Raw genomic sequence first — 27205 nt, 5'->3', positions numbered from 1 at the left:
GTAAATGTTTACAAAAATGATCTGAAACACGTTTGAAACTCACCCGAGCCCCTCGGGACCTCGTCCAAATATTTCAACCAGTCCCGTAACATAATACGGACTTACTCGGGGTCTCAAATTATATCAAATAGCATTAAAATTATAATTCACATCTCGATTCGGACTTAGGAGTTTTAAACTTTTCAATTTACAAAACTCGTGCCGAAACGTATTAAACGAATCCGGAATGACTTCAAATTTGGCGCACGAGTCATAAATGACATAAAGGAACTATTCCAATTTTTAGAATCGGGTTCCGACCCTGATGTCAATAAAGTCAAATCCGCGGTTAAACTTTGGAAATCTTTAGCCTTTCAAACTTCCTATTTTTAATAAATGGCGATAACTCAAGCCAGGGACCTCCAATTTAAATTTCGGGCATACGCCCAAGTCCCAAATTACGATACGGACCTACCGGAACTGTCAAAGTACTAATCCGGGTCCGTTTGCTCAAAACGTTGACCGAAGTCAACTCAGTTGAGTTTTAAAGCTCTATTTCACATTTTAATCCATTTTTCACATAAAAACTTTCCGGAAAATTATACGAATTGCGCATGCAAGTCGAGTAATGATAAATAATGCTTTTCGAGATCTTAGAACACAGAAATGAATGTTTAAATTAAAGATGACATTTTGGATCTATCACACCTTTATACAACCCTACTAAAAATCTCTGAATCAATTTAGTAAGGTGTCGGACATAACTTCAACCAAATTTAAAAAATTAGTTTAGTATTATTTACAATTTCATACTTGTATTATAATTTTGTACATTATTTTAACTTTAATGTTTAGGAAATTAATGTTAACAAACTTGTTTAAGAGTACTTGGGTTTTACACACTAACTCAATAGTTACATGATACATGTGTTAGGCATATGGTGTTATCAATACATCATAATTAATTAATAACAACCTCATCTTAATTTATTACTTAATCATGATAAATTAATATAATTTGTTGTAAAATCGAGTGCAATATATTTTTTTACCTTTATGAATTTTATTTAAATTATTTAAATATTTTTTCCAAGCATAATTTATATCCAAACACAACAACAAAAACGAATGTTTTTCTTTTCAATTTTGAAATTCGAAAACTCAAATTCTTTATTTTTTTTATACTTTAACCAAACATGTTCAGTGGTGCTCGTGCTATGACTATTATAATGTCACAGTCCTTTCAATTATTGCAGTCAACCCACTAGTCAAGACTCAGACCACTTTATCTTAAAAGTTCAGAACACACACAGACACACACTAGGAAAACATAACTAAAATGGAAACTTCAATTCCAAAGAATTTCAGAAACATAGTTCTAATATTTTTGTTCCTTATTTGTTGGAGTAAAGTTTTTGCAAGAACTCAAGAAGATGACAAAGTAACAGAACTGCCTGGGCAACCAACTAGTCCACAAGTCTCACAATTTTCTGGTTATATTACAGTCAATAAAACTAATGGAAGGGCTCTTTTTTACTGGTTTTTTCCCTCTCAGTCTGAATCTTCCAAGAAACCCCTTCTACTTTGGCTTAATGGTGGTAAATTCCCATATCTTTTCATAAAAAGTGAACCCCATTTTCTCCTTTTCTTGTTTCATATGAAAGTTTGGATTTTAATTCTGTTCTTTTTGTCCTTTTTCTAAGTTGTTGTACTTGGATTTTGTGGCTCTCTGACCATAATTCTTGTTTCTTACTTATGCGTAACTGGTAAAGTTGCTCCATGTGATCAGGAGATCAGAATTCGAGCCCCGGAAATAGGTTCTTGCAGAAATGCAGATTAAAACTGAATATTGTCCTGTACTTCCCCAGACCCCGCGCATAGCGGAAGCTTAGTGCACCGAGCTGTCCTTCTTTTTTACTAGTTATGCAGGGATTATAATGCAAGAGTATTTTATGCATGTGAAAATACTACAGGGATTATTATAAAATGAATAATGATGCAGGAATTGTTATGTGAGAATTGATTACTCTAGAGGAGTTTTTTGTCTTAAGTTGTCAATAGAATAGAAGGAGAGCCTTGGAGCAACGGTAAAGTTGTCTCCGTATGACCTATAGGTCACGGGCTCGAGCCGTGGAAACAACCACTAATGCTTGCATTTGGGTAGGCTGCCTACATCACACCCCTTAGGGTGCGGCCCTTCCCCGGACCCTGCGTGAACGCGAGATGCCTTGTGCACCGGGCTGCCCTTAGTTACTATTGTCAACTTATTGCTAATGCATTTTATTCCGTATAATACATAGGTTCCTGCATAACTTGTGCGAGTATTAGCAATGCCGAGTTTAATAAAGCCTACGGAATGCTGTATTAAGTTATGCAACGATTACTTTTTCTAGTACAACCAACAAAACGCGGTATTACTTATACGGAATTTTATGTTGGGATTATTTTTTTTACTGCAGTAAACCAGAGGATTCCTTTAGTTTCTTAGTATTCACTTGTGTGCTTTCTCTATTAGGCCCTGGTTGCTCTTCAGTTGGATATGGTGCTGCTGTGGAGTTAGGACCTTTGCTAGTTAAAAACAATGGGGATGGTCTTGACTTCAACATTTATTCTTGGAATAAAGGTCATATCTTTTGTTTCATTTATACTCTACTTTGACCTTATATTGTTTATCAGTTTACGATGAATCCTCACAATTTACAATATATTGACGCTCTATATTATGTTGTTGCGACGAGAATCAAAAGTATAAAAATGATAAGTTAATACAAGTTTTACCTTTGCAAGGCTTAGTACAAGAGTGTGATAGTATTGTTATTGTGGATTCCTCAATTGCAGAAGCCAATTTGCTGTTTTTGGAGTCTCCAGTTGGAGTGGGATTCTCATACACCAATACTTCCTCCGATTTAACCAACTTAGATGACAACTTTTCTGGTAATTACAACCCGAGAAATGCAAATACTATTCCAAGAAGAGAGTGCATATATAGTGTGTATGCTTAACTTAGCAACACAATTTGCTTCATACAGCTGAAGATGCTTACAATTTCCTAGTGAATTGGTTGGAAAGGTTCCCCGAGTTTAAGAACCGCGAATTTTTCATATCAGGAGAGAGCTATGCTGGTGAAATAAACCTTTCCCTGAACTTTCATTTTAATGATTTAAGACTATGTCCTGTGTGCCTAAAATGCTCATTTCTTTTGGAATCATAGGACACTACGTGCCCCAACTGGCAGAGCTCGTATACAACAGAAATAAAGACAGCAAAAAGTATCCTTATATTAATCTCAAAGGCTTCATAGTAAGTTTGCGTTCATCTCCTACTTGTGCCATACTCTATCGTAGTTCTTATCCCATTGGCACATCACTGCAAAATTCACTATTTAATCTAATACAATGACTTGCAGGTTGGTAATCCTGAGACGAATGACTACTATGATTATAAAGGGATATTAGAATATGCTTGGAGTCACGCGGTAATATATGATTCGGAGTATGAGAAAGCCAAACAAGTATGTGATTTCAAGCTCTCCAACTGGTCGGATGCATGTAATGACGCAATGAAAGTAGTTTGGGATAAATATGAAGAAATCGACATCTACAACATTTATGCTCCCAAATGTCTCCGGAATAGCTCCTCTTCTTCTGCTAGTCTTACTGTCAGTGGACATGAATCTTCTAAACTCAAGGTGATTATTCTACCCCGAAGTTTCAGAATGATCTTGGATCACACGAGTGCATTTTAGCCGGTATACATAAAATAATTGATAGTCCTATTAGGGAGCTATTTTGAGCCTTGAACAGGCCATTCCTTATGCCTAAAGACATAATAATATTGCATATTGCAATTGGTGTTCTTGTCTAAACATATCTGTTCACCACATATTCCTTTTTTCTCAAAAGACTGTTACAAGCTTATTTATTTTATAGCTCGAAATCTACATGCAATCATCACGAATCAAATAGAAACTTGGCAAACATGACCTGAAACTATGTTTGATTTTGACGATGTACTTAGTTGCAGGCACTTAATCATGCGTTCAGGAGGATGAAACGAATTCCGGGGGGTTATGACCCCTGTTATACCGCGTTTACTGAAGAGTATTTCAATCGGTTAGATGTTCAAATTGCCCTCCACGCAAACAGTGAAGGGCGTCATACTAGAGTAAAATGGCAAAGTTGCAGGCAAGTTCAAGTTTCAGCTTAATTCTCCTTCACATTCTGGAATCATGTCATGGTTATTTTGGCCCGAACTTCCTGCAACTTTTGTTTATTATTTACTAACTTGGTTTCTGTTACGTACTTTAGTGATCCCGTGTTCCAGAAGTACAACTATAATGTGTTCTCTGTCCTGCCAATATACAAAAAGCTTATCCAAGGGGGCCTGAAGATTTGGATTTTTAGGTATTTGAGTTTTTTATCTATGTCTTTATTTTGCTATTAGCTTGTTTTTGTTCTTGTTATAGTTTCACGTATCCTAGTATGAAATCGTCGTAAATATTTTAAGAGGGGTCAATTCCACTCTTTTTTCGTGATTACTCATACCCCTTGGGTACTACTGATATTAGTAAATTTATTTTATTCAATAAATTGGCAACTCTATTAAATCATATGTATGCCAGAAAATTTTCACTTTCTTAAGTTATAAATGATTCCCTCTCTCCACATAACAGTCACTACATAATGGTTTAGCACTACAATTTATTATGTTGGCTGAACAAAGTATACTTTACCTGCCTATTTAAGTTCTCTTTACTGTCCAGAACTGGATCATGCCTTGTGATTCCTTGAACTGCATCCTGATTTGCTATTAGTACTCAATTTCGACAAGCTTACATTCATGTGACCATGCTTTTTCTTTTTATTATCAAAAAGTGGGGATGCAGATGGACGAGTGCCAGTAATTGGGACGCGATACTGCATTGAAGCCCTTAATCTGACTCTGAAGTCCGAATGGCATTCGTGGTTCCACAATCATCAGGTCAGTTCTTGTTGTAATTGTTGACTCATAAAAATTATATAATGATCCAACAGAAAACCATGCTACAACATGATTGGTTTTCCTCTTTCTCCCAGTCTCGAGCCCCCTGCCCCCACCTGAATCAGAACATGCAGTCGGAGTCCATTTACGGATCTAGTTAACATATCCTCCTTCTAAAGATAGTTGTCTCGATAAAATTAATGTTCGTTGAGTCAACAGTATTTCAAATCTTATAAACCATTTAGGACTAAGGCGTGGTTGCTGTGTTGTTTATATACCATTTAAACAATGCAATGTTCGACAAAACATTACAGCACGAGTTGTTGATATGTACACGAAAAGCTAACTAGCTAAGCATCTTTGGTTGCTGGTGTGTAACCTAAAAAATAAGGCAGGTTACAGCATGGTAAATGTGGGACAAAACATTACAGTACGAACGGACAAACATGACTTCTATTTACCCGACTAGAGTTGCTGATATGTATATGAGAAGCTAACTAGTTAAGCATCTTTGGTTACTGGAGTGCAACCTGAAAAATAACGCAGGTTGCATGTTACAACATGCTAAAATTACATTGATAGTGTAAAAGTTTCTGCACTGTCAGTATGTGTGTGTATGGTAACCGCTTGCGAGTGGTAGTGAAATGAGGACAACGAGAGACGTTAATGTATGTAAATATGCAGGTGGCAGGACGGATAGTGGAGTACGAAGGGCTGACATTTGTGACAGTAAGAGGAGCTGGTCATCTAGTACCTCTATACAAGCCAAGTGAAGCTCTAGCCCTCATCCATTCTTTCGTAACCGGTGAAGAACTCCCTGCTCACAGATAAACGTCGATTATATCCCATAATAAGTCTATCAGATAAAAATCTCGTTGATGATTCATTACCAATCTGTCATTTTACTGCACGAAGTTACCTAATGTTCTCTACCACTTAAGGGCGGAGAGATGTTGACCTTTCTCTGTAGCATTATACTTCTTTCTTGGTTATAACTTATACTGTAACAAGAATCAAGACTTCAGATATCATTGCAAATTGTACCTTTTAAAATTGTATATTAATGAATTTGAAGGTGGTTTTCTTCTTTTCCTTAAGCTGTTCTTTTCCTATTATTTTAACCACTCTTTTCTTGGCTCTGAAATCTGAATAATCAGTGACAGAGAAATATTTTGTTATTTTGAACTATTTGCTTCCTGTTGGGATTTCATTGTGATTAATTTCTTTTCCCCTTTTCTTTTCAAACAATCATTGGATTCCAAAAACACCTTGTAATTTAATAAAAATTTGAAAGGTATCAGTGTCCTAAAATGACTAGATCACTAAAGTAAAACTGATATTATACTAATATACTATTTATTCATAATGCAACAATTTTTAGTTATGTTGCTCGGACTATTTAAAAATGCTATTGTACCATTGCTGGATCCTTTAAATTTGCACTATCTTGGAGGATCCGACACGCACCGGGCAACATTTTAAAAAAGCATGAGCAACATAAATTTTAACTATTAAGACTTGACCGATGTGCATTAGAATACTGTGAAGTCAAGCTTAATTATTATAGATATATAAACACCAATCTTTAAGATTATTTATTTGTTTGTTAGTTTATGTTTCAACCAACTACAACTCTTTTTAGTACTAAAGAAATTTGAAAACAAAAAACACTCAGCAAATCACTTGGGATGTCACTGTCACAACTCACAAATCTTCTGGTGCAAATAAATTATTATGGAGTTATATTTGCATCATTTACTGTAAAATATAACTATTGTTAGTTTGTCCGTCGTTAAAAATCCAATATCGTGACCACCTTAAAAGTTACCTTAGTTTGATTCTAAATTGTTGATTCATTCAAAACGGCTAAAATTATAGCACGCATTCGTCAACTGGCAGAAGTGCTTTTTAGTTCAAACCTACTTAGGCGGACGCACATGAACCTGATTCGTCAAAAAATAATATTATATGTATAAATTACGATTAAAGTTGCATAAATTTTATATAAATATTTTATTTGAACCCACCTGATAACTACTATTTTACGACTAAAGTTATGTACTTTTAAGATTGAACCCGCTTGCACAAAATCTTGGGTCCGCCACTGCATACCTAGACTCGATATTGTCATCCATCCTTTGTCAACATTGATAACTATTATAAGTGTTTGACTTGTAACGATAGCTGATATGTATGAATAAGTTTTTAAAACTAGTATAACAAAATTAAAATAGTATTCCATATGTTTCATTCTATATGATAGTACTATTGAAAGTCTATCCTTCTTTGCTACGCCTTTTCAAACATTTTTTTGGATATTTTTAATTATAAAAGATGGTGACTTATAAAACACATAAATGGATTATTTAGTTTTACAATAGACTTAATATTTTAAAAATGGGTGAAATTGAAAACAATAGTAAAATAAAGAGAAATTTTCATAAAATACTTTGGAGCTAATTACTGTATGTAACTAATGAATACATCCTGTGTTAATTGTATTTGTTCGCGCAATCAGGGACAGCTCAAGCATTTTAGTGGCCTAAAACCAAAATTTATTTGGAGGCCTTAAATTTTAAAAGTAAAACATATTTTTTCCCAATAATAATAATAATATTGTTCTACCTTTTTGAGATATAAAGTTGTGAAAAAAAATTATTATCGATTTCTTCTAATAATTCTTTTTCGAATGACAATATAGTCAATTCATGTAATCTTTTGAAAACGTATTTCTATTGAGGCAATTGTTACATAAACTGTTAATATTATTTTATAAAAAATAAATTTATTTGAAAAAGAATCAAGTCTTTTTATTTGATTGAATGTGTTGATTAGATTATTATTTTCTACTTGTACTATTTTTTAAAAATATTTTTAATTTAAAAAATAAATCTAAACCATCAATATCAGAGTGACGATTATATTTTAAGGAACATTCAAGGTTAACACAATATTTTTTTAAGTTCTTGTCATCTAATGATCTCAAATTTTTACCGCTAAAACTTTTGAGCTGTTGAACTTTTATACTCTTGGAGAAAGAAATTAAGAAAAAAAGATAAAAGAGAAAGTATATAATCTGTGAGAGAAGGGAAAAAAATATTGTGACTTGGAAAAAATAAGAAAGAGAGTGTAAAAATTTATAAGCATTCATACATGCCATAATAATAATTTTGATATTGATGATTTATTCACAAATTTAATAAAATTATCTTTTTCTTTATATGAAAAAATTAACTTTTCTACTAAAAGTGCTCTATTTTTTCAGAAAAAAATATAAATATATTATTGCTAATAAATAGGGCCTCAAAATTCGGGGGCCTAAAGCAAGTGCCTTACTTGCTTTACCATAGAGCCGGCAGTGCGCGCAATATCAATAGAGAATAGAATAGTCTCGTTAAGAGTCGAACTCAAGATCTCCGCTTACTAAGCAGGTGCTCTAACCAACTGAGCTACAAAAACTTATTGCTCTCTTGTTTCAGTTCAAAATAATTGATTCCTTATTTAAGTACTACAAAAAATTTGTTATAAAATTTAAATATAGCTACGGATAGTAATTGTTTTATAAATATAGCTACGAATGATAAATACACGAACAATGTATATGTTTACTATATCGTGTAACTTTTCCTAAAATAAAGGGGGATGGTTGTTTTGTGGGCTTCAGCCCAAAATGGAAACTGAACTATTCAAGCATTTTAAGGCCCATATGGTAATAAATGGGCATATTCTGTTACAAAATCGAGAATTAGCCGTTCCATTTTCACTGATCTTCTCAGAAGTTGATAACCTTCTTTTGCTATTCCAACATCAAAATTTGATAGTTCAGCTTCACAAATCATCCTTATTTTCTTCCATTTCCAAGCTAATTCAATCCCCCAATCTTTATCAAATTGCAAAAAGACCTCAAAAATGTGAAAAAGGGTGAGTCTTTCCTCTATTTCTATAATTTTTTCCTCATATTTATTAACCCCAAAACAAATTTTAAGATGAATTCACCATTTGGGGTTTTCCCAGATGAAGTAATTCTTCAGATTCTTGCTAGATTACCTGTTAAATCACTTTATAAGACAAAAATTGTATGCAAAGTTTGGTACAAATTAATATCTGATAAATACTTTACAAATCTTTATAATGAACTTTCAGTGAAGAATCCTATGGTACTTGTTCAGGTCAGTGAGCCCTCATCTGAATCAAGATCTAGTTTGATTTGTGTTGATAATTTAAAAGGGGTATCTGAATTTTCATTGGATTTTGTTAAAGATAGGGTCAAAGTTAGAGGTTCTTGTAATGGTTTATTATGTTTGTCTAGTATTCCTGATAAGGGTGTTTATTATGTTTGTAATCCATTGACTAGAGAATATAAATTGCTTCCTAGAAGTAGGGAAAGACCTATTACAAGGTTTCATCCCGATGGCGAAGCCACTCTTGTTGGTTTGGCTTGTGATTTGATAACACAAAAGTACAATGTGATTTTAGCTGGTTATCATAGGTCATTTGGTCATAGGCCCGAGAGGACGTTTATATGCATGGTTTATGATTCGGAGTCGAACAAGTGGAGGAAGTTTGTGTCGTTGCAGGACGATCAATTCACGCGTATGAATAAGAACCAAGTTGTGTTTATTAATGGTGGATTGCATTGGTTGACGGATAGTTGTTCGTGTATGCTTGTTCTTGATTTGGCTACTGATGTTTGGAGGAAAATACAATTGCCTGAGGAAATTAGTTGTGGAGTTAGGAGTCGGGTTTATTTGTTGGAATTGGATGGATGCTTGTCTGTGATTCAGATATACGAGGCTTGGATGGTTATTTGGGTAATGGAAAATTATGAGAGGGAAGAATGGCGAATGGTGGACAAAGTGAGTCTTCGTTGCATTAGAGGGATGGTACCGGGCATTTTCCCAATAAGTCAAACTGGCAACTATGTTTACCTTGCTACACATAAGCAAGTTTTGATATATCAAAGAAACAGCCGTGTATGGAAGGAGATGTACTCTGTAAAGGACAGCTCAACCTTGCCTTTATGGTTCTCCGCTCATGCCTTTAGGAGCACTCTCTTTTCTTGCCATTGATCCGAGGATTTTATACATCTTCCTTTTCAACAGTTGTACATAATGCTATCATTAGTCTAACTCCCATCTCCTCGAGCGGTCATTGTCTTGATATTCTATCACACTATGTATGTTGCATGGAACCTCAAAGGTGGTTATGGCATGGATGTAGCCAGTTATATGTTGACTTATGGGGAGAATGGAAAATGGTGGAAAAAGTGAGTCTTCGATGCATTAGAGGGATGGTACAGGACATTTTCGCTATAAGTCGAATTGGAGACTACTTTCACCTTGCTACGCGTAAGCAGGTTTTGATAGACTTTGTAAAGGATACCTCAATCTTGCCTTTATGGTTCTCTGCACAGTCCTTTAGAAGCAGTCTTTTTTTCCTGCCATTGATCCGACAATCATGTACATTTTCTATTCAACTGTTGTACATATGCTATCATTCTTCTAATTTATCTCTTTGAGTAGTCATTGACTTGATCTTTTTATCATACTGTGTATGATTTGTGGAACCTTTAAGGGTGGTTTTGACATGAATGTAGTGAATTTATATGTTGATATGTTTTCAGTATTGTTTGAAAATGATATAAAGTTGCTGTGAAATTGCAGTCTTTTGTTCCATATGAAGCTTACTATGTTGTGGTCTTGTTGTTGGTTGTTCATAAGCTCCCCCACCCCCCAACCCCCCATATATTTGGCTTACATTCGGTTTTGGTTCTGATATGGCTATGGGATGGGGAAACTATGCCATTTGCTCCCTCATGTGTTCCTATTATTGTTAAAGTGTGAAACGAAACCTCTTGCTTTCTTAGATGCTCTAGTTGTTCTATGACGCTGTTGATTTTTCTTTTTTCATCTTTTTGCCTCCTTTCCTCCCACTATGTGAGATTATACTAGGTATGTTGTTGTTTGCCTCCTTTCCCTCTTTTTATCTTCCTTAACCTTGTTAGGCCGTGGTGTCAGCATGGACATATGCTTCTTGGTTAGATACAATCTTGTTCTTTGACTTATAAGTTCTTATAACTTGTTTTTAGAGGAGCCACATTACATCAAAGCGAAGCCAATGTTGAAAGTGAACTAACAATATTGTTTACTTTGCACAACATATTATTGGTGCTTTCTCGTATCCTTTTATGAAGGGGAGCCTTGGCGTAACTAGTAAAGTTACTGCCATGTGACCAAGAGGTCACGGGTTCGAGCCGTGAAAACAGCATCTTGCAGAAATGCAGGGTAAGACTGCGTATAATAGACCCTTGTGGTCCGGCTCTTCCCCAGACCCTGCGCATAGCTGGAGCTTAGTGCACCAGGCTGCCCTTTTTTTTTTTTCTCATATCATTTTATCTCTATAGGAGGAAATAGTTTGGTTTATATGCTTTTCATTCTAGTGGGGAGGATACACCAAAGTTTTGTTTACAATGACAAAACCACCAAAACATATTCTTTACTGATTAGAGCCAGATTTAGAGCTTCTAACCTGGAAATATGACCAGCTGTGAGATGAACAGATGAAGTTTGAGGTTACTTTGAGTTATTTAGACTCCTCTCATCCTATTTTATCTTTGAAAATCTTCATTTCATCCCTTGAGGCGAACGATGAGAGTATTTTCTAATGATAGATGCTACTTTTCTTCGGTGCCCACATGTTCTTTGCAACAACAACATACCAAGTGTGATCCCACAAGTGGGGTCTGGAGAGGGCAGTGTATATGCAGACCTTACCCTTACCTTGTGAAAATAGAGAGGTTGTTTCTGGTAGACTCCACTGCCAATCTTGCAAAAGATGAAATTTCTTGGTGACAATACAACCGCACTCTTAAAACCAAACCAATCTTTTTCGACTGTTGTTTTAATGACAGATTGAAGGAAGTAATGTTTTACTTACAACGTAATGGTGCATTAGCCTCGGCCATCAAGTGGTGATTATGAAACTTTCGACTGTATTTTCTGAAGTTACTGATTGTCACTTTGGGATAAGAAGTTCCGGGAGGTAAGGGAACGTCAAAACCATTCTCTTTCTGACAAGCAAAGATATACTTCTAACCTTTCAGTAATTAATGATGAGGAAAGGTAAAAATTATTCAGTTCCGCTTTCTCAAGCAAAAAAAGGCAGGAGTAGAGAATCCGAGTAGATTGTTTTAGAGTCCAAAATGTAGCAGGCCAAGATAAGGGCTATCTGATAGAAACCAAGGAGAAGCCCACAAACTGGACTTCAAAAATTGGGGAGAAATTAAAAAATAGCCAAATTTACAAGTGGTAATTGAAAAATAGCCATAGTTTCAAAAGTAATCAAAATTTAATCACTTTTCATGTAAAGATAAATCTGAACGAAAGCACTGTTCAAAATATAGAAAATATTCCAGCATAATATATTGGAGTTCCAGTATAATATACTGGAACTCCAGCATATTATACTGGAGTTCCAGTATATTATAATGGAGTTTCAGTATAATATATTGCAACTCCAGCATAATATCCTGGATTTCCAGTATAATATACCGGTCCAGCATAATATGCTGGAAGTTCATAAACATGTGCTCTAATCTCCAGTATATTATGCTGGAACTTTCCGTGTGTTGGAGTTCCAGCATAATATGCTGAAAGTTCATACACAAGTGCACCAATCTCCAGTATATTATGCTGGACCGGTCCGTGTTGCAGCAAATAGTGACTATTTTTTAATGACTTTACAAACATTAATTATTTTTTAATTACCAGTCCGAAAACTGGCTAGCACGTGATATTTTTACCAAAAATTGATCTAACATAAAACTCTCCAGACTAATGCAATCTCTTCTCATAACTTTGGTTTTTGATCTAAGACTCTGAATACTAATACACCTTGTCTACGCTTTTGAAACTTTGCATTACAAATGTTTGCACTAACTTATGCGAAAATCTTTGTATTATTACATGCGCGATAAATTATCAATTAAGAGTACGTAAATTACATACAATATACAGTAAAGAGTATCTAAATTCAAAAATAATTTACAATAGGCAATTCATGCAAAACAAGTTCTACATTTTTAGTCGGCACATAACAATTCTTGTATTATTACTCATCGCGTAACAATCATTGTATAATTAATCCATGAACCAAACGGCTTTAGTTGTTGCATTTATTCCGACATACATACTAATAAGGAGTCGTTTGATTGGGAAATAAGTTATCCCAAGATTAATTATTCCAAAATTGTTACGTACCTCACCCTCCTATAGGGATAAAAATAACTCATAATCTTGGAATAACTAATCCTGGATTAGTTATACCGCAATTTTATTCCAACAAAATATAGAATAAACTCATCTAAAATTTAATTTTGAAATTAATTATCCCTTATCGTGGGTACCAAACTAGTTTGTCTGATTGTTTGTTAATTATCACAGATTGTCAAAAAGGCACCTGGAATACGAATAAGGCTGCTTTCACGACTTATGTAGACAACACAAATTTCTAGAATCTAGGAATAGAGGAGTACAAACATTAAGATATGTTTCGTTTAAAAGATTGCGTAAATGAAGGTTATATTGGATATTTTAGTTATTTTTATTCCTATATTACTGATTCTTAAATGATTATTTACATTATATTTTATATAAATAATACATAATTTTTTTTTACATATTATATGCATGTAGTATTATTTACAATGATGGAGCTAAAGTATAATTTATCGAAACAAAAAGCTTTATTTCAAATCTTATTTTAAAAAATATATTAAGTATGTATAAAATATTAATTTAAAATTTATTAACTTAAAAAGTAACTTAAAAATTGAAGGACTAAATCCCGAAATCCTGACACCAACCACCTACGTGTCAGGATTGCTAACACTGAATTTTATGAAAGAGTATTAAAAAGTAATCAAACGATGTATTAGTAATGCTGAATTATATGCAAAGTATTAGCATAGATTATACATAAACCAAACACGGCCTTAATACCCGTCCGTCAATATAGTTCCGTAGTCCCTAAATAGTTGGGGATCCTCTGATTCTGTAGTTTTCGAAATTCTTGAGAATCATTTGGAATTTCAAGATTCTTGAATTTTTGGTTGACAATTTTGCATGGAATTTGGAATTTCTGAAAACCAATTAAGCCATTTGAATCCACCCTTTACAAGAATTCTGGGTTTCAGACGAAGCCCAGATGTGATTTTGAGAATAGAAATGGAAAGATCAATGTCTCTGTTTCAGGTTGTGTGTGTGTATTTTTGCATGCATGTGAATTGTGATCATTTTTTTTTTTAATTAATTTTCTCTTGTTTCTGACTAGTATGGTTTTAATTGTTTGAAGATGATGGTAAATGAAGGTTTAGTGCCTTCTGCAGCGGAGGAAATGAAGAGGAGAAATGCTATTGACAAGCTTAAAAAGGTTCTTTCTTGAGCATAATATTTATTTGGCCTATTTATTTGTCTGTATTTGATATATATTTTGCTCATATGTTTGAATAGAATGTCTGTTTTATGGAAGGCAGCAGGTATTGAGTGCATTTTTTTTTAAATCATAGTTGTAAATTTTCTAAAAGTATATATTTTATATTATAGCGTTAAATCCAAAAACTCCCGACTTGTTTGGAACTGAGATGTAGTATATGTTTATATTATAATATTAAATTCAAAACCTCCCGACTTGTTTGGGACTGAGACGTAGTTGTTGTTGAAGTCCAAACATTGTAGTAAAGAAGTAGTGATGTAGTGGTATTCTGCACCAATAGGCTTAAAATCCTGAATCTGCCTTTGTTGACAAGTTATATTTCTTAAAGGTTATGTAATTGGTCTCAAATTTATGACATAAGGTCCACCTGATCATCTGACTACCTCTCCTAGAATGAAAATAAAGAGGAAAATTAACTTTCTTAACATATCAGCCACAGAAAAAAGAATGAAAGGAAAACAAAAGACTAACAAGAATCACCTGTTACTTGTGAATCTTAGTGTCTTACGTTGTCTTTCAGTCATTTCCAATTATATTAATTTTGTGATTGACTTTAGATTCCATAACGCTACAAAGGCTTTTCTGCCACATTGTTTATACGATATTATCTTGCAGATAGTAGTGGAATGGGTTAAAGAGGTGACTTACCAGCGAGGTCTTCCAAAAAAGTACCTTAAGTTTGCCTCTGGGACAATATTGACATATGGATCGTATGGTTTAGGGGTAAGTCTAATTCCGTAAATTTTCCTTTGATATTTTTGTCTTGTTTCGAAAATGCAGTAGTGCTGATCACAGATATTTATGTTGGATAATAAGTGCTGTTCTGGTTATTTGATTCACATTTTCTTGTTATGAACTGCAGTTTAAATTTGAAAGTCATTTCTAAACTGGTTTTATAGTTTCTACGAGACAATTAAAATCGACTGCCTTAAAGTAATCCTAGTTTTGAGCAGCAATATCAATCCACGCACTGGCGGTGCCACTAAAACTTTATTCTGTTACTCCACAGTGCGATGAATGCGTTGTTCTGTTGCTCCTTTTTAGCACCGCAGCTGACAATTTATTGCAGCATAAGAGCTTATCCGCTTCTTTCTCATTTGCAGCTTCCTCATCTTCTGACACGTTCCACTTTTTGTAGGTTTATAATTCAGACTCAGATATTGATGCTTTGTGTGTTGGTCCTTACTTTGCCACTATAGCTGTGAGTCTTTTATCCTTTTTAGCTTCTTTGAATCTAATATGAGGGTGTGCAATGTCTATCGTGTTACATGTCATGTGTATCTCATTGTGACTTTGTGTAGGAAGACTTTTTCATCGTTCTGCATAACATGCTTGCGAGCAGGCCTGAAGTATCGGAAATCCATTGTGTCAAGTATGCAAAAGTTCCTCTGATGCGATTCAAATTTGATGGGATATCCATTGATCTTCCCTATGCACGACTCAAAGTAATATCCATCCCTGAGGTGAGTTTACAGTTATATTGCTGTTAATTTGCTCACTACAGTTCAAAAAGTCGTAAGTGTCTTCCTCTGCAGATACTATACAATTACTAAATGTTATTGATTTTCTCTTTATATCTAGAATGTGGATGTTTTCAATCCATTCTTTCTGAAGAATATCGATGACACGAGCTGGAAAAGTTTGTCTGGTGTGCGTGCCAATAGGAGCATTCTTCATCTTGTGCCAAACATAGAGGCAAGTAATGGTGTCAGCTTGTCACTCTTTTAGTTTGTAGAGTTGCTTGAAAGTTGAGTTCGTCATATAAACTTGGTCTGTCTAGAGCCGTTGGCTTGGCAGTAGGCATAAGAAAATGATACCTTTTCTTAATTTTGTTTGCAGTTTCTCTTTAAACCATACTTCACTTAAGTTTTAAAAAAAGCTAGAAATTTTGGTTAGGTAGAATCTGAACTGTGTTTGATAATGGGTCAAAAATTTTTGTTTACTGAAGAATGAAATTGCCGAAAGTAATCGTGCATCAACTTTCCGATATCTGGTATAAGCAAGAGAAATTTCTTTTTGCAGGTATTGTAGTAGTTGATAGGAATTGTTTGGTTTGACATTATGTGATTGATAGGAATCATTTAATTTGACTTAGCGTGAGAGTTGCCGTTATAACATTCTTGGTTAATATGCTACAGATATTCCAAGCAGTACTGCGTTGCATCAAATTTTGGGCCAAAAGACGAGGAGTTTATGGAAATGTAAGATTCATGACTCGGTGCCCTGCTTCTCTGCTTTTATACTTATGCTAACATTATCTTTTCCCGGCCACAAATCAAATCCAATCATCCGATAACCTTCAGTTGCTTGGATTCTTTGGAGGAGTTCACTTGGCTGTGCTTTCAGCGTTTATCTGCCAAAGGCATCCATCCGCCAGCTTAAGCGCACTCATTTTACTTTTCTTCAAGACATTTGGCTTATGGCCTTGGCCAACTCCTGTAATTTTGCAAGAGACTATAGCTCGGCCATTCATCCCCACTGATAAGGTGTCGTGGATGCCAATCCAGTTACCGTGTAGCCCATACGAATTTTGTCATTCCAACATTACCAGAAGTACATTCTATAAAATCAGGACCGAATTCCTAAGAGGTCATATGCTGACTAAGGTATGTGATAATTTCTAATATCATGTTGTTCTGGTTATTTCTTTAGTTCTTTTCTCCTCTTAATTCTTATATTCAAGATAATCCTTAGTCCTTTTGACTTTTGAGGGAGTTCGGGGACTCCAAAGGTTGTGAGCAACTTTTTTTTTTGGCCCTTCACCACTCGCTATATATAATTACTGCAGGATATGCTGAGGCCAGATTTTGATTGGAATATCCTTTTTGAGCCATTTCCTTATGCAAGAAGATACGGACTCTTCGTCAAAATTTTCCTCTCAGCTTGTGACAAAGATGAGTTAGGAGACTGGGTGGGTTGGATCAAGTCACGCTTTCGCTCTTTACTTGTCAAGGTATGTCTCTGCGGCTGACTTGCTTTCTCTGTTATAGTAATGATATTATCACTATTTTAGCTTAATGCATGGGCATTTTGGCTGCTGCTAGAATTTACTGAACAGAGTATGTCCCATTAAAATCCGATAAGTTATACTGATCAGATTCTGAGACAGATTTGGCCCTGCATAAGACATCCCAATCATGTTTGATCTAATGCTTTATATACTGTTGTGGAGGCTTGAACCGTTATATGCATATCGACTTTGAAGGATAATTTATTTCCGCATTGTTCTTCCATGCTGAAACCGAAAAGTTTTTTTCCCGGCTTTTACTGTCTCCATCGTAAACTAAGATTTGTACTAGATGAGCGTAATAATGAATCTTAAATGGGAAGGCAATTATCACAACGATTTCTTTGTGGTCCTTATATTGTTGCTGCACCACTACTTTTGAGAAGTGGAGCATCCTCAGAATCAAGAGTTTCCAGTTTGTTGTGCTCTTTCTTTGCCTATTCTCCGGACATTGTTTTTTCCTATGCTCGTTATAGTACAAAGTACTGTCTGCACAATATATGGTGGACCATTTCTAAATCATTGTCTAATGCCTAGTTGGAGATAAAAATTAATGACATGCCATAATAGTGAAGCGTGGACGACGACCATGTTAGCGGTGTTAGGTGATAGTCATGAATAGCAATGGTAAAGACATATTCGTATATTGGTGAATGCAAATAGTATATAGGAGGGGTTTTTAGCTAAGAACGACTGGCGCTTTTCTTTATGAGATTATTCTTTATGTTTAGTTGTGTTAAATTGTTGAGATGTTTCGGGGAATTTATAGTCTGTCCTATCAAATGGAGTCCTTGTATTTTTTGTTCTTTCTTGATGAGGCGTTCGTTTCCTGACCCGAGGGTCTATTGGAAACAACTTCTCTATCCTTACAAGGTAGGGGTAAGGCCTGCGTACACACTACCCTCCCTAGACCCCACGGTGTGTTGTTGTTGTCTTGATGAGGCGTTCGTTCTTTCTATCCAGCTGGAGGAGTTACTTGGTTTTTGCGACCCCAACCCGACTGAGTACGTTGACACAGATGCATCAGAGCCTAATGTCATCCTCTATTGGGGATTACCAACTAATAGACGCGATCTAATAGACGCTGATCTTGTGGAGGAATACTTTCTAAAGAGCATTGACAATGGATATCAAGGCTCGACCGGAAAGATGAAGTTATCGATCGTGAAAGCAAATCAGTTGCCTAAAAAAGCTCAGTTTGCTTTCGAACGAAAGAACACTAAGCCGTGTTGGAGGGTTGTCGATGACAATCGCAAAAAAAACAATCCACGGTCCAAGTATAGTAAGCCTCATTGTGCTGACGAATATTTGCCTACAAATGATAGTCCCGAGTACCCTAGCGCCGGGGGATAATAGGCTGCTGCTGTTCTGTTTCTCTATGCTTAACATCTTAACACAGGTTTTGACACTGCATATATTCGTCGTGAAAACAAACTTTGTACATTTGCATTGTGTTACCTTTAATGCTCATTTGACCCTCAACGACCATGTAAATGTTTTTTTTTTGCTACTAACTAACTGAAGAAAAGTTGAATACTGATGTTATGAAATGGTTAAGTCAATAAAAATGATCAAATATGCTGTTTTTTTTTTATATTTTAATTCAGTCAACTGATGCCTGAATTATCATGAGAAGATGCTTTCTGTTTCACCGTTTCCAGTGTGGTGTGTTCAGTGACTCCATTTAACCAAAATATCTGACTGCTGTTGTGGTTTTAAGACTGCAGTTTCTTGAATTTTTAGAGAGTAATGGCTCCTTCCTGGTAGCATACTTCTCATAAGAATTACTCCTCCATCCCAATTTATGTGGCGGTGTTCACATTTCGAGAGACAAATTTCTTAATTTTGATGATGAATCAAGATATAAAATCTTTAAATCTTTTGAAATAAAAGTTAAACATTTGAAAATTACGTAAAAATTACTATAAGTCACAATAATTAAAATTCAAATATTTAAACGGGATATGAAAAAAATCTAGTTTAAAAGTAACTTGTTTGACTCTCGAAATTCAAATACCGCCACATAAATTGGGACGTAGGCACTACTTTTTATTTTTTATTTTTATCCTGATTATTTATTTAAATCTTTTGGTTCCTTCAATATTTGTTTTTTGAAGAATTATCTTTGGTTCCTTCTTTATTTATCTGATCTCTGTTGTGTAAATCTCTTTTCCTATAATCCCAGTAAAATCAGATATATTTTCTAGTAGACATGTTTTGATATATATGTAATATTTATTCTTTTCTATGCTGAAAATGGAAGTAGCGTATAAAAAGAATTAAATTGAACGACAAAAAGAACCATTGGTGAGATCGCTAGGATTTATTCTCTTTTAACTAAAGGTCTTGATTTCGAGCTCGACCTTAGATTTTGAGCTGTGAGAATGAGTTCAAGATCTTAACTTCGAGCTCGATCTTTGATTTCGAGTTCTGAGAATGACGACGACAAATGTTTCTAACTAAAATCTAGAAATCATTCCATGAAAATAAAGGGGCTATTAGTATATGTCTAAGTCTATGGTAGAGACTACATAAGGAACCTTTAAAAGGGATATACTTATTTATGCCAAGGAAAGCAAATGGACACCACTTTGAAAAAGATGCCATTTTTATCTTTGGATTATTAATTATTAATTAGTCGTTTAGATGATGATAATCTTTGATTTGAATGTAAACAAATTTCCCACTAGCTAAGATATTTTCTCGAGGATAAGCAATAATAAATAACAAAGGCACTGTTACAAGATAAGTACAGGAAATCGTTCATCAAAGTTTGGAATTAATAACTTAAAAATAAGATAGAATTTTTCTACAAAATTTAAAATAATACTGATAGTGTAAACTTTTTTATCATTATCAGTGTAACGACAACAATAACAACAACAACAACAACAACAACAAACTCAATGAATTCCCACAAATGTGATTTAGCGAGGGTAGTGTGTACACAGACATTACCCATAACCATGGAGGATAGAGAGCCATTATCATTATCGGTGTATATAAGTTAAATCCATTATTAATTGTGAACAGGGGCTGATCCAATTCAATAGTTACGTGTTCCCGTGAACCCATTAATTTTTTGTTTAGACGTTGTATTTATATTGAAAATCTATTAAACATATAAGAATATTTAGCTCGGAATCCAGTCCGTTAATCCAATTATTATTGTATATTAACTTAAGATTTCTGTAGTAACCCATAAACTTAGCTAGCGTTAGGACATAGATTTGATTGAAATTTGAAAAAAGGAGTTTTTGAAATTGTGTTGAAAAATAAATTTTAAAAGTTGAAGTTGTGTTTGGACATACATTTTATTTGAAGAAAAGTTAAAGTTTTGTGAGTGAAAGAAAAACTTAAAATTTTTTGAAAATTTTCCCCCAAAACATGACCATATTTCATAAACAAATAATATTTTTAATTTTTTTTAAAAAAATAATGACAAAATATATGACCAAATGGGAGGTTAAAATCTTTTTCTTATCTAGGTCAATTTGTTTACAATCACGATAATTAAAGCAATCTTAAAAGTTAAATTATCATTATTAATCGTGAATAAATTAATGAATCCTACGACAACATCAATCAACTCTTGTTAATTTTATTTATTTATTTATTTATTTTCATATGACTCTTCTTAGTGTCGTCAATTACATCAAATCAAAATATCTACAATCTTTATATGTTAAATATGTCTTGCCATTTTCAAACATCATCGATATCGTACCATTTTTTAATTTAATTAATTCTATTGGTTGAGTGAGCGTTAGCTTTCAATTGAGTAGTCAAATTGGTGGAGCCAGTGAAAAACAAAAAATTAGAGATAACAAATAAAGAGAAACATACCCTCTTTTGTTTTTTCTTTTGTAAGTTTGTTCTGCCCGTACAAATTTATAGAATAATAGTAGGTACCTTAAAAATTTTGAATGGGCAGAATTTTTTTTATTTTTTATTTTTGGAAATTCTCAAAAAAATCCGCAGCTGCTATCCTCCGCGTGCATACTGGGTAACCTGTTTATTATGCAATAACTCATAAACCACAAGAAATATAAATCGTACTAGGCAAGCCCGGTTTGACGAGCTCTGACTAAAGAGGCCGCTGGTGAGGATGGGCATTTTTTTTTTTTTTGGAAAATTCCAGGGAAATCCGCAGCCGCTACCCTTCGGATGAATACTGGGTAATCTATTCATTGTGCAATAGTTTGTAAACCACACAGGAGATGTAAACCGTGCACTAGGTAACCTGTTCATTGTGCATAACTCACAAACCATACATGAGATGTAAACTGACTATGCAAGTCTTGTTTGACGAGCTCTGACTGAGAAGGATGCTGATGAGGGGAATCGATCACCAGTCTTTCATGTGAAAAACCACTCACCCAACCAGGGGTATACATGGACTGAGTTGGTTCGGTTTTTATCAAAACCAAACCAAACACTACTAAAAAATCAGGTTTTAGCGACGGACAAATTCTGTAGCTAAACAGAAAAATCTGTCGCTAATCTCATTTAGCGACGGATTAGCAACGAATTATCAAAAAATTATGCTAACTACGAGCATTTTAGCGACAGATTAGCGACGACCTTCGTAGCTAATTTCAGTTTTTTTTTTTGTAGTGAAACCAACTATATCGGTTTGGATTGGTTCGCTTTTGTAGGGGTTTTCGGGTTTTCGGGTTTTTTTGTTACTTAAATATTATTTCAATCTTACTTCGTTAAATATTTGATAAGTAAATATATATTTAGTAAAAATATAAAACATTGACAAACATATTATCGATTAAAATATTCTTATGGGAGAATTCTATTAGTAACACATAATAGTTATTTTTTTAGTCGTCTGACAATAATTTTTCGTTGATGTACACTTTCAGGTTAACAATTTTTTCGTTGATGTATACTTTCAGTTTAACCGAATCTAGTAATTAAACATAAAAATCAATATGATACATAAATATTAATAATCACTTCACATTCGAAAAAGATATAAGAATTTAATAGATCTTAACATATGATATGAATATGGAAGAACAAAGAGATAGACGCATTTCAGTAACACTTGATAAGAAAGTGATCATACAACCCATTATTTAAGGTCAATAAATATGGAGCACTTCATATTATATTAAAATTTATATCCGGCAAGAGAATCCCAAATATTTCTAAATATTTTTTAAAGAAAATTATATATAAAATCTTAAAAGTATATATAAAAATTATGTATTTATATGTCGGATTGGTTCGGGTTTTTTACTCAATACCAAACCAAATCAAACCAAACCAAGTCGAATTTTTTAATCGGTTTGGTTTGACTTTTCGGTATAGTACTGTTTTTCGGTTTGGTTTGTACACCCCTACCCAACCAACATGGGCAGAATTCATTAGATACGTTTCAAAATTATAATAAATCTTTTTCTTTTTTCGTCTATTGAGGATATTCAGAATAGTGGAAAATGAAAGTAAAATATATGAGGGAAGAATATTTGGTGGCAAAAGAAAAAGAGATGGTTTGTTAATGCTATGATTAGGAATATAATTAAAACAATTAATTGACGGTTCAAAAACTTTTGCTAGTTGGCACGACAAGTAGCTAACATCGCAATTTGGAAATCACCTACTGCTACTTGGCCAGCTACGAAATAATTATACAAAGAAAGTCTAAAGAAACTTTCGGAAAGGAGGAAAAATCAGTCAGTTTTCAATTTCTAGCGCTTTCTTTTTTTAGTTTCTCCTCCGATGATCGGTAATATTCTATTTTGGGATCCAAATAATTTGGATTCACATACGAAATTTTTCACTTTGGAAACAAAAAGCTCTCTATAAAAAGCGATTGTATAAATTAGAGACCTTTAATTAAGAATGAAAAAGTACTTATCGTTTTATCACAACGCTTTCACCTACCAAACAATTGTCACTTTCCGTGGCAATTTGACAAAGATTATGTACACTTTCAGTTTTTATATTATTAAAATGATTTAACTTAATACACTAAAGATTTCTTCACTAACAGTAGTGTAATTTTTAACTTGTTATGTTGTTAATTTGATTTTTCAAATTACTCATTACACTTGTTGTGATATCAGTTATTTATATGCTAATGCTGGATAAATTTTACAAATGACCATATAACTATGACTTTTTTTTACAAAGACATATAAAGGCGCACACACATATAGCAGTCACCGGCATCTGGAAATTTCGTCAAAAACTTCATGTATATTTGTAAATGTCTTCAAGAAATAGTCAGATGTTAGCATAGACCCTCGTACCAATGTTTATGAGCAGTAATAAATTTATTTTGAATGTCATGGTGCTCCACGACCGCGAAATCATGGATCCGCCTCTGCCGGTATTTACGATCTACTCTCGCTTATTCAATTCGTGTCGGATAGATAGTATATCCACCGAGAGATGAAACACTCTCTATCAAGAAATTTTTCATTTTGAATGCTTGAATTTCCGTGCAAATTTAGTTACGAACAAGTGGGGTGTTGCTCATATGGTCAACATCCCCACTTACAACCTCAAAGTCGTGGATTTGAGTCACCAAATATGCATAAAAATAATAATAATAGTACGCAGTTTAAAATTTTTGAATGGGCGGAATTCGTTAGACACGTTTTGAAAATACTTTTTTCCTATCGAGGTTATTAAAAATAGTGGAAAATGAAGGTAAAATATGAGGGAAGAATATTTGGCGACAAATTAAAAGAAGAATAATTAACCCAAATAATTGATCACCCAACCGCTTAAACTAAAAATAGCTGGTGAATGTATAATATATGCATAATTTATGTATTATATGTGTATAATTATATATAATCAATATATAATATATATATATATATATATATATATATATATATATATATATATATATATATATATATATATATATATATATATATATTTCTAAAAAAAATAAACAGTGAATATAATCGATTATTTATGTAAAGATCCCTTAAAAGAAAGGACTATAACAATTAATTGACGGTTTAAAAGCTTTTGCTAGTTACCTACTACTTTCATACTACTTGGCTACTTGCTTAAACAAAGGAATTCTAAAGAAACATTTATAAGGGAAAATATTAGTACTAAATTTCCAGCTTTTCAGGGCTTCCATCTAGAAAACCATTTTACTTCGAATGGCAATTTGACAAAGATTATGTTCCACTTCTTAGTTTTTATATACAGTTAAACCTCTTTATAATAACCTCGTTTCTTCAAATATTTTTTTACTATTATAGTAAAGTATTATTTTTTAAAACATATTGTAACATAACATAAAAATTAGTTTTAAAGATGTTGAGCTAAATAGAGCCGATCTGAAGAGAGGCCCAATGGTTGATAAGTAGTACTGGGCCCAATATGTACAACTGGCCCATTAGTATATTAGGCCCATTTTATAGCATGGGTGATTTATTAATTTTGGTAACAGATTCATTTTACACGGATAATGAAATAAAAAACATTCCTCTTCTTCTCTCCTATCTCACCCGATCTAGGGTTTTCTTTCTCTTCATTTCTTTCAATTTCTGCAAATAATCAACTTAACTTGGTATCAGAGCGGGATCATTGGTACGATCTCGACCTCAGCTATCGTCTGATCCTACCCTTGAACGAAGTTTTGGAGATTTTCTCGGTGCGGTGATTCTTCGGCAGTGGAAAATTAGGTCTTTACTTTCTTAATTTCAAATATGAGCTTCGATACTCCCTATTCTCTCGATTTTGCAGACGATTGGTAAATCTTCTCATTTTCCTGATTGCATCTTCGATTTGGACTGATTTCTAGGGTTCATTTTAAGTACTGGAACCAATATTAGTTTAGGTTACATCTACTGTATATTCACAACTTCACTGCTTCTTTGTTGTATTTTTGCTAATGAATTTGCTGATTACAATGAATAATAACACGAATGTGACTGAGGACCTTCATGGTACCACGACTGATTCTGAAGGTTTTAGTGAATTCACTCTTGATCCTTGTCACCCTTTCTATGTTCACCCATCGGATAGTCCTTGTAGTCAATTAGTCACCATTCCTTTTAATGGAGCTGGCTTCATTATTTGGCGTAGTAGTATGTTGACCTCTCTCTCAGCTAAAAACAAGTTAGGGTTGGTAACTGGTAGGATACCTCAACCTCAACCCGATTCTCCTTTTTGGGAGCGTTGCAATAACATGGTCAAGGCTTGGATTACTAACTCCTTGACTAGAGAAATTGTTGTGAGCGTTATGTGTTTCAACACTGCTAGTAAAGTCTGGAGAGATATAAATGATAGGTATAGTCAGTCAAATGGTTTCAAGTATATCCAAATTCATAGAAAAATTAGTAGTACCTCTCAAGAGACATATGATATAACTACTTACTTTACCAGAATGAGGAGTCTCTGGGATGAGCTCAATTCTTCCTATGTTGAACCAACATGTTCATGTGGTGCACTTCCTAAATTCATTGAGGACCAACACCTGTTTCAGTTTCTCGGTGGGTTAAATGAGTCCTACTCCACAGTCAAAAGTAGCATTTTAATGATATCTCCTTATCCAAGAATTAGCAAAGCTTATTCACTTTTACAACAAGATGAAAGTCAAAAGAAAACTAAGTCCATAGCTCTTGGGTTTTCAGCTGATTCAGCAGCCTCATTCTCTGCTTCATCTTGCATATCTTCTTCCACCAATAGGCCACATAATCAGAGGGTAAATTTTGAGTCTAAGAAGTCTACTTCTCTTGTAACTTTCAAATATTGCAAGAAGCCTGGGCATAGTGTAGAAAAATGTTATAGACTCCATGGGTTTCTAGCTGGTTTCAAGTTCACTAAGTCCAGGAGATCTGCTGCATGTGTTCAAGTGGGGGATTCTTCTCCAAGAAACTTGATTGCTACTGGCACTAGCAACAATTCTTTAGACTCTGCTTATGGATTCAGCAAGGAACAATATGAACATCTCATGGCTCTCTTCCAACAAGCAAATATTTCTTCTGGTTATCCTCAGTCCACTTCTCCTGGAGAAAATATTAGTTTTGCCAACTTTGCAGGTGTGTGCAATCTCCCTGTAAATCAGTTTCTTGCAGTAAATTCTGTTATGCATTCTTTGTTTGCTCAGTTAGGAAGAATTCCTTGGATTTTAGATTTAGGTGCCATAAATCATATGACCCATCACAAACACGTTTTACACAATATTAAACTTCTACCTTCTCCTTACTTAATCACCTTACCAAATGGGTATAAAGTGAAAGTTATTTCTACTGGATCCCTGCATCTTAGGCAGGATATAACTTTACACAATGTTCTTTTGGTTTCTTCTTTTCAATTCAATTTAATTTCAGTCTATCAACTGCTTTGTCAATTGAAAGCCATTGGAAATTGGTAAAGCTGCTCATGGGCTCTATTTTCTGCTACCTGATATGGTTACCCCTTCATTTTCTTCTAATGCTTTTATTCTACTATTTGTAATTCATCTACAACAAAGGTAATCCCTTGTTTTCCCAGTTCTACTTGTAACTCATCTAGTACTTTCAATAAAATGGATCTATTTTGGCATAAAAGGTTAGGCCATATGCCATTTCATAAGCTAAAATCTATTCCATGTTTATCTACTCGAGTATCTTCTAAGCAATCATTTGTATGTTCTAGTTGCCCTATGGCTAGGCAACAAAGACTACCTTTTCTATGATAGTCATAATCATGAGCTTTTCAGTTAGTCCATATAGATATATGGGGACCTTACCACACTAATACATACAATGGTTT

At 34.1% G+C, this 27205-nt stretch overlaps 3 protein-coding genes across 4 annotated transcripts; all 3 read left to right on the top strand.

Annotated features, from left to right (window-relative positions):
* The first annotated feature begins 1256 nt into the window (after nt 1-1256).
* LOC107792250 (serine carboxypeptidase-like 26) lies at nt 1257-6056 on the top strand. 2 transcript variants are annotated; one of them, XM_016614443.2, is made up of 10 exons: nt 1257-1577; nt 2495-2602; nt 2818-2913; nt 3009-3101; nt 3191-3279; nt 3386-3667; nt 4003-4163; nt 4287-4382; nt 4854-4959; nt 5644-6056. In XM_016614443.2, the coding sequence occupies exons 1-10, from the start codon at nt 1319-1321 to the stop codon at nt 5788-5790; spliced, it is 1437 nt and encodes a 478-aa protein (XP_016469929.1). In that variant the 5' UTR covers nt 1257-1318; the 3' UTR covers nt 5791-6056. The 2 variants fall into 2 exon arrangements, with proteins under 2 accessions (XP_016469929.1, XP_016469928.1); XM_016614442.2 differs by having other exon boundaries at nt 1258-1577; nt 3997-4163.
* A 2648-nt stretch (nt 6057-8704) lies between these two features.
* LOC107792251 (F-box protein At5g49610-like) lies at nt 8705-10467 on the top strand. The gene has a single exon (XM_016614444.2). It carries the CDS (start codon nt 8946-8948, stop codon nt 10026-10028), a length of 1083 nt encoding a protein of 360 aa, XP_016469930.1. The 5' UTR covers nt 8705-8945; the 3' UTR covers nt 10029-10467.
* A 3423-nt stretch (nt 10468-13890) lies between these two features.
* Nucleotides 13891-18986, top strand: LOC107792249 (nuclear poly(A) polymerase 3-like). The gene is made up of 10 exons (XM_075231359.1): nt 13891-14210; nt 14311-14388; nt 15067-15174; nt 15590-15652; nt 15753-15914; nt 16033-16146; nt 16590-16652; nt 16755-17057; nt 17240-17404; nt 18422-18986. Exons 1-10 carry the CDS (start codon nt 14082-14084, stop codon nt 18809-18811), a joined length of 1575 nt encoding a protein of 524 aa, XP_075087460.1. The 5' UTR covers nt 13891-14081; the 3' UTR covers nt 18812-18986.
* The last annotated feature ends 8219 nt before the right edge of the window (nt 18987-27205 follow it).

This window comes from Nicotiana tabacum, chromosome 15 (assembly GCF_000715075.1).
Source record: "Nicotiana tabacum cultivar K326 chromosome 15, ASM71507v2, whole genome shotgun sequence".
Taxonomy (NCBI): Eukaryota; Viridiplantae; Streptophyta; class Magnoliopsida; order Solanales; family Solanaceae; genus Nicotiana; species Nicotiana tabacum.
The sequence above is the reverse complement of the archived record's forward strand: the minus strand, read 5'-3'. Positions and strand labels throughout refer to the sequence as shown.